Genomic DNA, 12,271 nt, shown 5'->3' on the forward strand with positions numbered 1-12,271 from the left:
CAGGAAATACATATTAACTTTATTAAAATTTTGTATTCTATAGGGAGGTTAAAGGGTGTTGAGCTTAAGTTGTTATAAAGAGAAAAAATATACATCGAATTCAGTTATTGCTTTATATAATATTTCTTGTAATTGTGAATCAGTACTTTTTACATCAACAAATGAAAAGTACAAGCTGATTTAGTTGTGTCTATTTATAAGTTCGTTAAATTTTTAATGTCGATTTCCAAGCAGTGACATAAAGTCCTGGAAAATTCACAACTTTCTTCAATATCTGAAATAAGAAAAAATAATTTTAAAGGTGCGGATGGTTTTTACACAAATATGGTGCGCCATTTAAAATAAAAATTAATTAAGTTTTTAGTCGGCCGGGAAAAAGCTGGGAAATTTGTCAAGCATGCGGAAAGTTTTCCAAATCGCGCCATGTCGACGACAGAATATGACAATTTTTTACGCAGAAAATGTAAATAATCAATTTCGTTGTGCCTCTCCGTTTCATCCTTAATCACACATTTAATAATTAATTACTTCTCCTAATAATATAAGTGATATAAAGTGTATGCAAACAAAATCGGAAAACTAGAAAAAGAAGGTTGATTTTGTTTCCTATAAACATTCTGGACTAGAGGGGAAAAACCGGGAAACCTTTTTTTGACCTAGCACTGGACTAATAGTACTCACTAGATATAGATAAGCGAATCGGTTTCTTGCTTTTACCTTTTAGACTTTTAAACTTATATATAAAAAAAGCGGTCATGGTGTAGTTTTTTCCAAGGCTCAAAACATTTTGTTTAATAACAAGGTCAACTTGACCCACAAAATAATATTTACCTTTTTCTTTAAAATTCCTGTTTTTACAGACAATTAACTTCATCGTTCTAATTTTAATATACATTACACAACAAAAGAAATATTGTACTTTTTTTTTGGATAGATATTACTTTTTAATGCAACATCCAATTATGTAATAAAAATTTAACCTTTTTTGTATTGTATGGCAACGAAATATTTTAAGAAGTTTAAATATGCAATCATCATCATAATATCGTCAGTCCTAAGACTGATTGGACACGCACCTCCACTCTTTCCTATCCTGCGTTAATCTCCGCATTTCCCTAATACTAGAACAACTCACATCCTTAACTATTTGCGAACAGTAATCTAATGTAGGTTTACCTGTACTCCTCTTAACGCCTGTAGTACAGTTTCCCTAATCTAGTTTTCGAAAAAAATATGATTTTTAGCATGATATGGCCGAGATTCACTCCCCATTTGCCCTTTTTCTCTGTAAAAATACTGTATACGTACCTGAAGTTGATAGTCTCGCATAACAGCGTCTAATTTTTCGCAAAGCTTTGATTCGATTGTTACTGTCATTCTCATGATCTTGTAACCATTTTATCAATGCCATCTCTGTAGGAGTTTTATCTTCATCTAGCTATGAAGAAATTGAAGTTATTTACGTAAAACGATATGCATATAAAAATAACTGTACAACAAATAAAAATTTTCAAAAAACTTACCACATCAAGATATCCAAGAATGCAGCGAGCAATACACTAAAATTAAAATTCAGAATTTATGCATTGAACATACTACTAATACCTATCGATATTAGAAACAGTAACAGGGGTCCGTGGGTGTGTTACAGGAATGGGCACCAGTCAGTGGATAAATCGATAGATAAATATGTTATTAGGTAATAGAGGCATGGTAAAAGCTAATGATTCTGTGTCAGAAGAACTTTTTTAGAAAACCAATCAAGATGGGAAAAGCTTTGAAGCTATGCCGTTGCGCTCGAGAAAGACGTCGGTAGTAGACATTTAGATATGTCAATCAGCATAAGTGCAGTAATAAGATTTATGTGGTCACATTCATAATTCGTTAATTTAATCTATTTTAAATGTTTTCTTCGTTGGCCCGTTGAAGTAGCAATTTTATCAGAGAACCAGAAACAAATAAAAGAGTAGCCAAAATTAATTTTTACTTCTACCGATTCAAAGTTAATACNTTAAAAGTATTTGAAATATGGTTTTATAAGAGAACTGAGTTCTTCGAATTATATTTAATACATTACATAAGGATCTTTTACCCAAAAATTTTATTAAATAACTTTTTAATAAGAGTGTACCTACAATTAAAGTCTTATATTGTTAAATGGTAAATACCTAATAATTCAATTGACTATTAATATATTTTCTGTTTGAAGCAGCAGATTTTTCTAATTATTACCTAATTGAATTGAGGAGTTAAAGTTTATGGTAAACTAAGTTCAAAATAATTTAAGAGTAGTAACTAGAAACGGGTTTCATCTAGCCACTTTCTTTAAGTTTCCGACTTTTTATAAATAATGACCCAGTGTGTAACTAGTAACAAATTTTGATACGAGTGAAGTTGGGCACAAGTCGAAGTTTATGCTGAGTTCACACTAGAACGAATGGGAAGTTTATTGTTCGAACAGAAAGCGAGTGTAATAACCACATAAGTACATATTGACGTAATTCAACTCATAAGAACTACCATACATTCTCACCATATTCTCACTTTTCTATACATAGTTAAATGTAATTGTAACTGTAAAAAAAATAGTCTTTCTACATAGCATTCGAAAGGTGTACTTCCTAGGGAGCGTTACATTATTAACTATTGGCAACAGTATTATTTAAATCGTAGTACAACGTACAAGGTTCTTCCATTTTCAAATTCTTTATCCGTATATAAATTAGTTTAGATGTAAGTTGGTACAAAAATTATAAAATCATTTCGATGATGAATGAATCAACCTAATTACTATAAATAAAAACAACGATATCTGCTCGAAAGGTTGTTCAGAAACGTTTTATTTCATCGATAAGTTTCGAATTCTTTTTAGAAAAAAAAAACAATATATAACAAGTCATTTTTAAATCCAAATAGTTGTGATATTCACCTACTAACTTGTGTGTATGAAACGCTTCATTTTATACTATAGTTCTTGACATTTCGTCACTAATCGGTGTTACCTTCTTCATTATTAGGGATTGTTCGTAAAATACGTTCGCAAGTAAGGTGGAGAAAGGGTGACGAGATATGACAAGGACGGACGGTTTAAGGAAATGCGACGTTCGCAGTTTATCAATTTTTAAAGTTTTTCATAGAAGGTCATTCTTGTCGTTATTTTTAATCACAAGAAATCGTCTATAGGGGAGGTGGACTAGCTTTTATGACGTAGTATTTGTTAGGGGGTCGCTGAATGACGAAGAGGGATGGTGGTATCCAAAAACGTAAAAAGTGACGATTTTATGCACGATCCCTTACTGAACTTTACTTACTCCGGAACTTTTAAAACAATCAAAAATTTACCCAATCGTGGAGATTAGTTTTGTTTTGTTGGAAAAGTATACAACACAAACTCATTTCCTTACATTGTACGCAAAAAATTGAGATATTCGTAGTTGTTATTAAATTTAGAGCATATTCGGTTAATTTTATTAATTATATATTTATTATGTATTAAATAGTATTAGACATTATTATTTGTTATGTACATATTCAGAATTTGGAATTTTTTTGTCGCTATACCCAAATAAAAGAATAAATCTATTTCTCATTTACTGCTTTATTAAATGATGATAATAGACACATCCAAGATTAGTTATAACACACCAGGGCCGGACTGATCCGGGGTGCAGGGATGCAAATGCACCCCTGGCCAAATGACTCAAAAAATGTGAAAAAAAAAAAGAAATTAAAAATAACTTTTTTTTAAAACAAGAGCAAAGACCGAGGCAAAGACAAACGCAAATTTCCTCCTAACTTCTTAAATTTATTTAAAAACGAGTGCTGTTAAAATTTGTGCACTTTTCCTTCTAAACCAGGTCATTTGGTTACATCGCACCCCGGGCCAAAATCTTCAGTCCAACTCTGCACGTATTAGTTATTCATAAACGAGATCGTATGTCGAGGCATTTAACATTTTAAATGTTATATTCAAATTTCAGCTAATTTTAACTTCACAGTAGGTATTCACAATAGGCTCTGATTTTTTTTAAACCATGTAATGAGCAGATATCAATAAGAAGTACTCCTACCGGTGAACAATTAGTTTTTTTTTGTCCCGTTTATATTTCACACTCATGAACTCATTTTTAATTTTTTAATAGTTGGCAGTCTTGAACTTATTTTACATATATATATATATATATTTCATATTTGAACGTTCTTTTTCATGTTTTAAAAAATTGATAAACTTTTGGCAATGCTACGATTGCGGTCATTTTGAACTAGTTTATAATAGCATATTATTTTCTATTCAACTTTTAAATAATATCAAAACAAGTAGGGGTCCCTTTCTTTCAAGAAAGAGTCAAGTAAAGGTACTGATACCTAGTAATTAACTCAGTACCGTTTCATTCTTACATATTTCATAACTCTCGGGCAATTAATGTTTAAATTTTAAAATTAACATTGTTTATAAAATACTGAAATATAACCACAAGGGTAAATTGTAACTGTATCTTTTTTTAATTTCCGCAGATATATTTTCCGTTTATTAATTGCTTGGTATTTTACTGGAATGATCAATTATAAGTTTGGAATATGGGCAATAGACAAAATAAAACAAGTAAATTACTTTAAAAGAACTTTTTATTAATGTTAAAATGTTGTTGCAAACAACAAAAACTTCAACATTTTTATAACAGAAAATACAAATCCGCGTGTATTAACAAAATCCGACTAAAATAAGGTGGGTAAAAATAGGAAGTATAAATATAACAAGTACACCCTCGTCGTCTTTTAATTGATGATAATAATTATTATTGATTAGCAACGCGATGGCGCGCTATTTTCTACTTTCCTGGTCGCAATCGCGACTTATATGGCCCGGCTTGTTGCATATATAGCACGTCTTTGTATTTTCTGGACAATTACGAGAGAGATGACCCTTTTTGTTGCAGTTGTAACAAGCCTGGGTCGAATTGTTACCCCCTTCTGGACAGGTTCGGGCTATATGACCTGGCTTGTTGCAGTTGTAACAGGACGGCTCGTCTGGACTTTGAGAGCAATCTTTTGCAAAGTGACCTTCAGAATTACATCTGAAAAACAATCAAAATTAAAATTAAAATAAACAAACCCCTATATTCCTTTATGTCTCTAACAAAAATATAATTTTCCCTTAACATTACAAGAAGTTTGGATTATATCAAATTAATGACCTGTAGCATCTTTGTTCAGCTTGCTCTTTGCATTCTCTTGCAAAGTGGCCAAATTTGTTACATTTGTAACACTTTTCACGTCCTCTGCCATAACTACCACCCCCTCGGTTTCCTCCTTCCTGGCATTCCCTAGCGAAATGACCAGGTTGGCTGCATTTGTAACACACTGATGAACTCATATTTAATTTCTGCAAAGATGAACATGCACAGAATTAACTGATAATAAAAATTTTAAAAAAACTAATTTATTCCTACTTTTTTAATTTTCTAAAAGCACTTTTACCTGTATAATTATAAAAAACTAGAATTTAATAAAAAAACAATTTTCTTTTACACGTGCTATTTTTCAATCACTTCATGACTTAACTTTTTCCTGTTTGATTTAATTATTTATCAAAATTATTTCACTAGTTTCAAACACTAGTTCACACATGTTACTTGATCTGAGCACCTAGTTAAACAGACTTCCTCAAACAACAACTTTCTCTCAATATCTAAAGACAACTACATCTTTAGGTCCTGACCAGTCATGAATGAACATGCAAAAACCTGTTACAGCACGTTTGACTTAATAATGCCTTAGGCCATTAGACCATCAGATCTCGTATTGCTTAAGTACTACATGTGTAAAACATTTACACTTATACATGTATATCCACATAATATAAAGTGGGTCCATGAAATATTCATAAGATAACAAAAAATTTATGCACCGCTTCAAAGTTAATTAGGCAATTTTATTTAGTCGTGGTAAAAGTTTTCATAGTCTATAAAAGTGTAAAAGAATACTTATAGCAACATTTGTATAGTGAACAGAATTGTGTAATTTTTCTAAAAATTAATACAATCTTATCCAGCAGATAAGATTAATATATATTTATGCAGTTAAGTTATTATTGTGGTTATCATTGAAAAAGTGGTGATTTAGTATCCAAACTAAACCCAGAACTTACCTTATTGATGTGTACAGAAGTTGACGAAATTGCATAAAAAGAAACATCTGCTACCCAAAGATATAGTTTTACTGTTATACATTTAACAGAAGGTTAAAGTATCTCACAATTTAAGCAATGAACCATGTTGTATTGTCCCCATTTCAGGTGTTTTTTCTTATGCAAACTTGCCTCTATTTCTGTATCACATGTTAAACTCTTAATTTAATTATTTGTCGGAATAAGAAAATTACCTGCAAAAGTATAGAAATAGAAACATTTGCGTCTTATGTTCGATAAACTGCACTTTCATAACATTGATATCAACATTTAGAAGATAACAAAAATCAACTTAGAAGTTAGATTCATCGTCAATATCTTAAATGATTCATGCCTTGAAAATGACCTTTACATTATTACATTTGATATTTTCATAACAATTTTCAGGCGAAATCTTACACACTGGTTCTGTAGTCTCATACAATGTGAATATGTTTAATATAGATTGGTAAAAATCAATCACCATATGCATGCAATCATCTTCATAATTTATCTGAATATATATTTTTAGGTATAATCCTGTACTAATACAAATAATAAGGCAGTTACTTAAAAATTACCTTATAGAGCACCTTTGGGAAATTATTGTTAGTATTTTATCGTATAACATACTTTGAAAGCATGTAGGTGAAACATGAACCTTAAAAAATGTAAAGCTGTTTCGGTGACTTAGTAACAAAATAGAGCATCAAATCTTAAATTCATCCATCCAATCCTTTGTATATTGCAGGCTTTTCACGATTTAATAATAATTTAGTGCATATGGGTGCTTCTAACGATAATATAACCTAAAGTAGTTGCAAACAACAGAATAGTACACGTGTATGAATGAACTTGATAAATATAAGGTCAGTAGTTGGAACTTACCTCAAGTAGCAAACAACGAAATGGTCTTACTATTTAAACAATAGTCTAAAAAACCCATTCAATTTAACAGTCCAACAACTACGTAACTGGACACGCAGTAGAAATAAATGAAACAACACCAGAACACCAAATTCCTAAGCACTTCACAAAAACCATTTGGGATCGAGAATGAAGCCGGTAGCAATGCAAATCAAATGCGCAACTTTCATCGGTCTTTTTTTGACTACTGTAGTACTTTCCGGTACATATCTTACCGCCATATTTCAAATTTTTATTTAAAATTTCATTTTGCTTGAGCCATCAAAAATTAATAAAACACCGAAAATTAAATCAAATTAAATACAAAATTTATGAAGTAATTTAACTTGCTAATAACGAAATTGTTTTGTTACCTGTAATAATTCTTTGTTTACATCAGACAATTTTAATTTTTAAGAGTTTACTTTCACTTTAATACTTTATAATTTATTAGCAATGTAAATGTTTATTAGATATTTTTTGTTATTAATATTTTATTTTACATAAAATGTTATTGTGATTACTAGGCAGTGATTTGAAAAGAAGTGCTCAAAATAAAATTTCAACGGAATAGTAAATTCATCGTTTTTCGGAAATAAGTATATACATATTTTTTATAACAAAAAAGTTTTTGATTTATAAATCTTAGCCTTCGGACTCTGACACTTTAGACACCTTCGGTGATAGCAACACCTATCTATGGTCTTGTAACCTTCACAACATCTAACGTACATTAACATAACCAACAGAAAAGTACAATATTCGAAAATTTTGTGCAATAAGAAATAAAAATACAAAATGATGAACACATCACTCAAAACCTTAAACCAGATCTCCGATTTCTTAAAGATTCCAGTTAAGAATATTCACATAAACGAAAAAGAGGTTAATAGATAATGTTTACATAATGGTATTGGTTGGTTTTAAAAAGTTTTTACAAGTTTTAATTTGTAGCTGCTTACCTGTACAATAGACAAAAAACCAGTGTGTGGATTCATTAATATTGTTTCAGAATTACTGCGAAAATCTTCAGTATTAAATTATAATGGCAATATAGAAATATATCAGTGGCTAGAATATGCATTAGTATATGCCTCTAAGGTAGACTGTGCTACTAATTCACGACAAATTTTGGATGTAAGTTTTTACTTTGATAATTAATAATGTCTGTCTGTAAAATTTATTTCCCTGCTTTAGGAATTAAACGAAATCTTAGCCAACAGAACTTATTTAGTATTGAACATATTAACTGTAGCAGATGTTACATTGTTCTACTTTCTTCACAACACAATGGTAAAGTCTTTGTAAGCCTCAAAATGATTTTTATTAAATTATTTATCTTTTAGGCTCATCTTTCTAATGTAGAAAAAGAAAAGTATATAAATGTTTGTAGATGGTTTGATAATTTACAACAAAATCAATGTCTGACAAATAGAAAAGAACTTGTGCAATTTAACACCAATTATCTTTCTTTATTTGTACCACTAAAACACTTATAAATATTATTTATTTAATACAATTTAAATTTAATTTTTTTGTGTTAAGTTGTTACATACTTTTTCCGTTCTAATCCTGTTCTTTTTATCCAATAATTACTGGGTAATAGGGGTAAACAACTGGGTACCAAACATATGCACTTTCTGCCCCTTCCAAGTTTTCTTCTTTTTCTTGATTCCTAAAATACAAAAGGTTTATACAATTGGTCTCTTGAGTATTCGTGAAATCAATTATTTGAGATAATTTTAATTCTTACTCTCTTTTGTTTCTGATGGTTAAAGGTGAACGTATTGCGTTAAGTAAATCGTTCTTGGTGTTTTCTGGTACTCTAAAAGTAACGGTTGATTATTACTTAAAAAAGTATTAATCAGAAATAACACTTGATAGTGTGAACATCATAAAACAGAGAGCCCGCATAATGTGAATAGCATTTTAATTTTGCTAGAACACTTTATACTCCGTGAACAAACCATACCTTCAGTTATATAGAAACGAATGTTCATAGGAGTTAATGTAGTAAGCAATCGGCAAAAGAAAATGTTAGTAGTAGGGACTTCATAAGTATAAACATAAAATGAACAAGAAATGAGATTTGATTCTTCTTTTAGGACCTTGAAAAGCATTATTCTAATTGTAAAGTTAAAAAAATAAAAATATATATGTTAATTGTACTCAAATTTTTTTATTAAATTGGAATGTATATTTTCATCTTTTCTGAAAGTTTAAGAAAGGCATTATTTTAGTATTTTTCTTATCACTATTACAATTTATTGATTATGTCTTGTGACATAATTACTGATTTTATGAAACGTACCCTCTTTTCTGTCTAATAATGAATGAATAAGGATTTGTATCTTGTTTCGGATAAGAACGTGCCATCGTCACGCTAAGAATTATCAATAAACTAATGATGAGAACCTAAAACAAAATTAGTTTGTCACACAAAAACATTTCTCTTTTGTTTTGCTAATTAATTTTTCATTTAATTTATATTTATCCCGGGACAACTACGGGTACTTCAAAATTGACACAGGTACTTGAAAACCAATAAGTAAATTTATATATTTACTAAATTTCGCGTGTAGCTAATGTTTGACCTGTTATAAATTACGTTACGAGTGGCGTAGCTAGATAATTGAAGACTCAGACGCAAAATATTTTTGAGGCCTAAATTACTCCATAACATTGGTTAAAATTTCATTTATTGTGTAAAGATGTAAATATTACTTAAACTACGATACAAAACAATGGTAACCAATATAACAAATAGTGACAAAAATAAGATGGCATAATGTTTACAAAAAATAAATCCGTTCAGCCATCATTTTTTCCGGGGATGGAGCTCCTTCACCGCTTGGGGCGCCAGTGCACGGCACCCCCTAGTCTTATGATAGCTACGCGCCTGTAAATCAATTGATTTGATTAAAAATTTACGTATTTTAACAAAAATGCAACATTTGATTGAACGTATGGATTATCTATATTTTTCCACCAGGGCTATCTGAAACTATCACATGATTCTCTGAAAACTAACTGAAACTAATTATCGAAGTCTCAAAATGCTTTGAACAAAGCGTAAAACTCCTCAAAAGGTTTAAACTGCATTTATTAGACTTATATTATTTTATCATTTATATGCAAAAATAGTTGAAGGCATTTGTTTTAATTTCCCTATAACATCTTGTGTTTTTCCAAAAAATATGTCGCCCTTTGATGATCGCATGAAACAGAATTTCCCTCGGCTTCGCCTTTATTAGATAAGATAAATTACATCATTTTTACTATTGTTTAATAATTTTTTTAAAAATATGGTCAGTTATGGCTGTATTAACGTGATTTTTCATTGTACCTATTTTCATTTTTGAAGACGTTATATCCACAAAAAACTAAAAAAAAAATGATTTTATTTACCACAGTTTTCATGACTGTTAAACTCGTCAAACACTACACAGTTTACACAATTAGATGTAACTATTACAAAATGAATTGCTTTGATTTTATATCGTCTTATATGTATTTATAATGTCTGCTAAAAAGGTATTACTGACAGAAACAATAAATTTCACATGAAACGTGAAACGTTAATATAATAAAAACGGTTCTGTAAACAATTAAACAGTAATCACAATTGCCATGTAATATAAATAATGCATGTATGTATTGATTACAGTATTGATGCTGAAATGATTAATATTAACAATTAAAGCTTTTTTCATGTTACGCAGTTGTAATTGAGCATTAGATAAAAATATATTTTGGAAATACTAAAAGTTTATTTGTAAAATGTTATGAATAATATAACTAAAAATTTCATAAACGACTTTTTAAAATCATAACTTTTGTGTATGACTCTTGCGATGAATTTATGGAGATTATCATGTCCTTCATCGTTGTCAGGTATATTTATTATTTTCCGTTTCTTAGCCCATAAATTTATTACTTTTTAATTTGTTGCATGTATTACGATGATGTAATCTTGAAAGAAATACATTTTGCTTTTTATGTAGAAAAAGATTTCATTGTTACCATTGAGGGACATTTTTTATAATTGCCCTGTGTTAATACAATACATTTATTTTGAAATAGAAAATTAAGAAAAATTATTTATTAAAATTTTGTATTCTATAGGGAGGTTAAAGGGTGTTGAGCTTAAGTTGTTATAAAGAGAAAAAATATACATCGAATTCAGTTATTGCTTTATATAATATTTCTTGTAATTGTGAATCAGTACTTGAGATAATTTTAATTCTTACTCTCTTTTGTTTCTGATGGTTAAAGGTGAACGTATTGCGTTAAGTAAATCGTTCTTGGTGTTTTCTGGTACTCTAAAAGTAACGGTTGATTATTACTTAAAAAAGTATTAATCAGAAATAACACTTGATAGTGTGAACATCATAAAACAGAGAGCCCGCATAATGTGAATAGCATTTTAATTTTGCTAGAACACTTTATACTCCGTGAACAAACCATACCTTCAGTTATATAGAAACGAATGTTCATAGGAGTTAATGTAGTAAGCAATCGGCAAAAGAAAATGTTAGTAGTAGGGACTTCATAAGTATAAACATAAAATGAACAAGAAATGAGATTTGATTCTTCTTTTAGGACCTTGAAAAGCATTATTCTAATTGTAAAGTTAAAAAAATAAAAATATATATGTTAATTGTACTCAAATTTTTTTATTAAATTGGAATGTATATTTTCATCTTTTCTGAAAGTTTAAGAAAGGCATTATTTTAGTATTTTTCTTATCACTATTACAATTTATTGATTATGTCTTGTGACATAATTACTGATTTTATGAAACGTACCCTCTTTTCTGTCTAATAATGAATGAATAAGGATTTGTATCTTGTTTCGGATAAGAACGTGCCATCGTCACGCTAAGAATTATCAATAAACTAATGATGAGAACCTAAAACAAAATTAGTTTGTCACACAAAAACATTTCTCTTTTGTTTTGCTAATTAATTTTTCATTTAATTTATATTTATCCCGGGACAACTACGGGTACTTCAAAATTGACACAGGTACTTGAAAACCAATAAGTAAATTTATATATTTACTAAATTTCGCGTGTAGCTAATGTTTGACCTGTTATAAATTACGTTACGAGTGGCGTAGCTAGATAATTGAAGACTCAGACGCAAAATATTTTTGAGGCCTAAATTACTCCATAACATTGGTTAAAATTTCATTTAT

The 12,271-nt window shown here is 29.5% G+C and overlaps 3 protein-coding genes across 7 annotated transcripts in view; 1 reads left to right on the forward strand and 2 right to left on the reverse strand.

Moving 5' to 3' along the window:
* Positions 1–99: 99 nt before the first annotated feature.
* Positions 100–12,271, reverse strand: part of LOC108737045 (GATA zinc finger domain-containing protein 14) — a 25,282-nt gene continuing 13,110 nt past the window's right edge. For all 4 annotated transcript variants that reach the window (XM_018469701.1, XM_018469699.1, XM_018469702.2 and 1 more), the window contains 3 exons: positions 1,524–1,559; positions 1,309–1,438; positions 100–274 (listed from right to left, as the gene is read on the reverse strand). In XM_018469701.1, the coding sequence (XP_018325203.1) occupies positions 195–274; positions 1,309–1,438; positions 1,524–1,559 (246 nt within the window). In that variant the 3' untranslated portion in view covers positions 100–194. The remainder of the gene's footprint in view (positions 275–1,308; positions 1,439–1,523; positions 1,560–12,271) is intronic.
* LOC108737051 (CCHC-type zinc finger protein CG3800) lies at positions 4,609–7,258 on the reverse strand. Of its 2 annotated transcripts, none has more exons than XM_018469710.2 (3): positions 7,055–7,258; positions 5,196–5,383; positions 4,609–5,075 (listed from the first exon to the last, which is right to left on the reverse strand). In XM_018469710.2, the coding sequence occupies exons 2-3, from the start codon at positions 5,372–5,374 to the stop codon at positions 4,823–4,825; spliced, it is 432 nt and encodes a 143-aa protein (XP_018325212.1). In that variant the 5' UTR covers positions 5,375–5,383; positions 7,055–7,258; the 3' UTR covers positions 4,609–4,822. The 2 variants fall into 2 exon arrangements, with proteins under 2 accessions (XP_018325212.1, XP_018325213.1); XM_018469711.2 differs by lacking the exon at positions 7,055–7,258 and adding an exon at positions 6,748–6,975.
* LOC108737050 (eukaryotic translation elongation factor 1 epsilon-1) lies at positions 7,762–8,591 on the forward strand. Its single transcript, XM_018469709.1, has 4 exons — positions 7,762–7,957; positions 8,027–8,209; positions 8,270–8,365; positions 8,419–8,591. Exons 1-4 carry the CDS (start codon positions 7,871–7,873, stop codon positions 8,569–8,571), a joined length of 519 nt encoding a protein of 172 aa, XP_018325211.1. The 5' UTR covers positions 7,762–7,870; the 3' UTR covers positions 8,572–8,591.

Source organism: Agrilus planipennis, unplaced genomic scaffold (assembly GCF_000699045.2).
Source record: "Agrilus planipennis isolate EAB-ADULT unplaced genomic scaffold, Apla_2.0 scaffold112, whole genome shotgun sequence".
Taxonomy (NCBI): Eukaryota; Metazoa; Arthropoda; class Insecta; order Coleoptera; family Buprestidae; genus Agrilus; species Agrilus planipennis.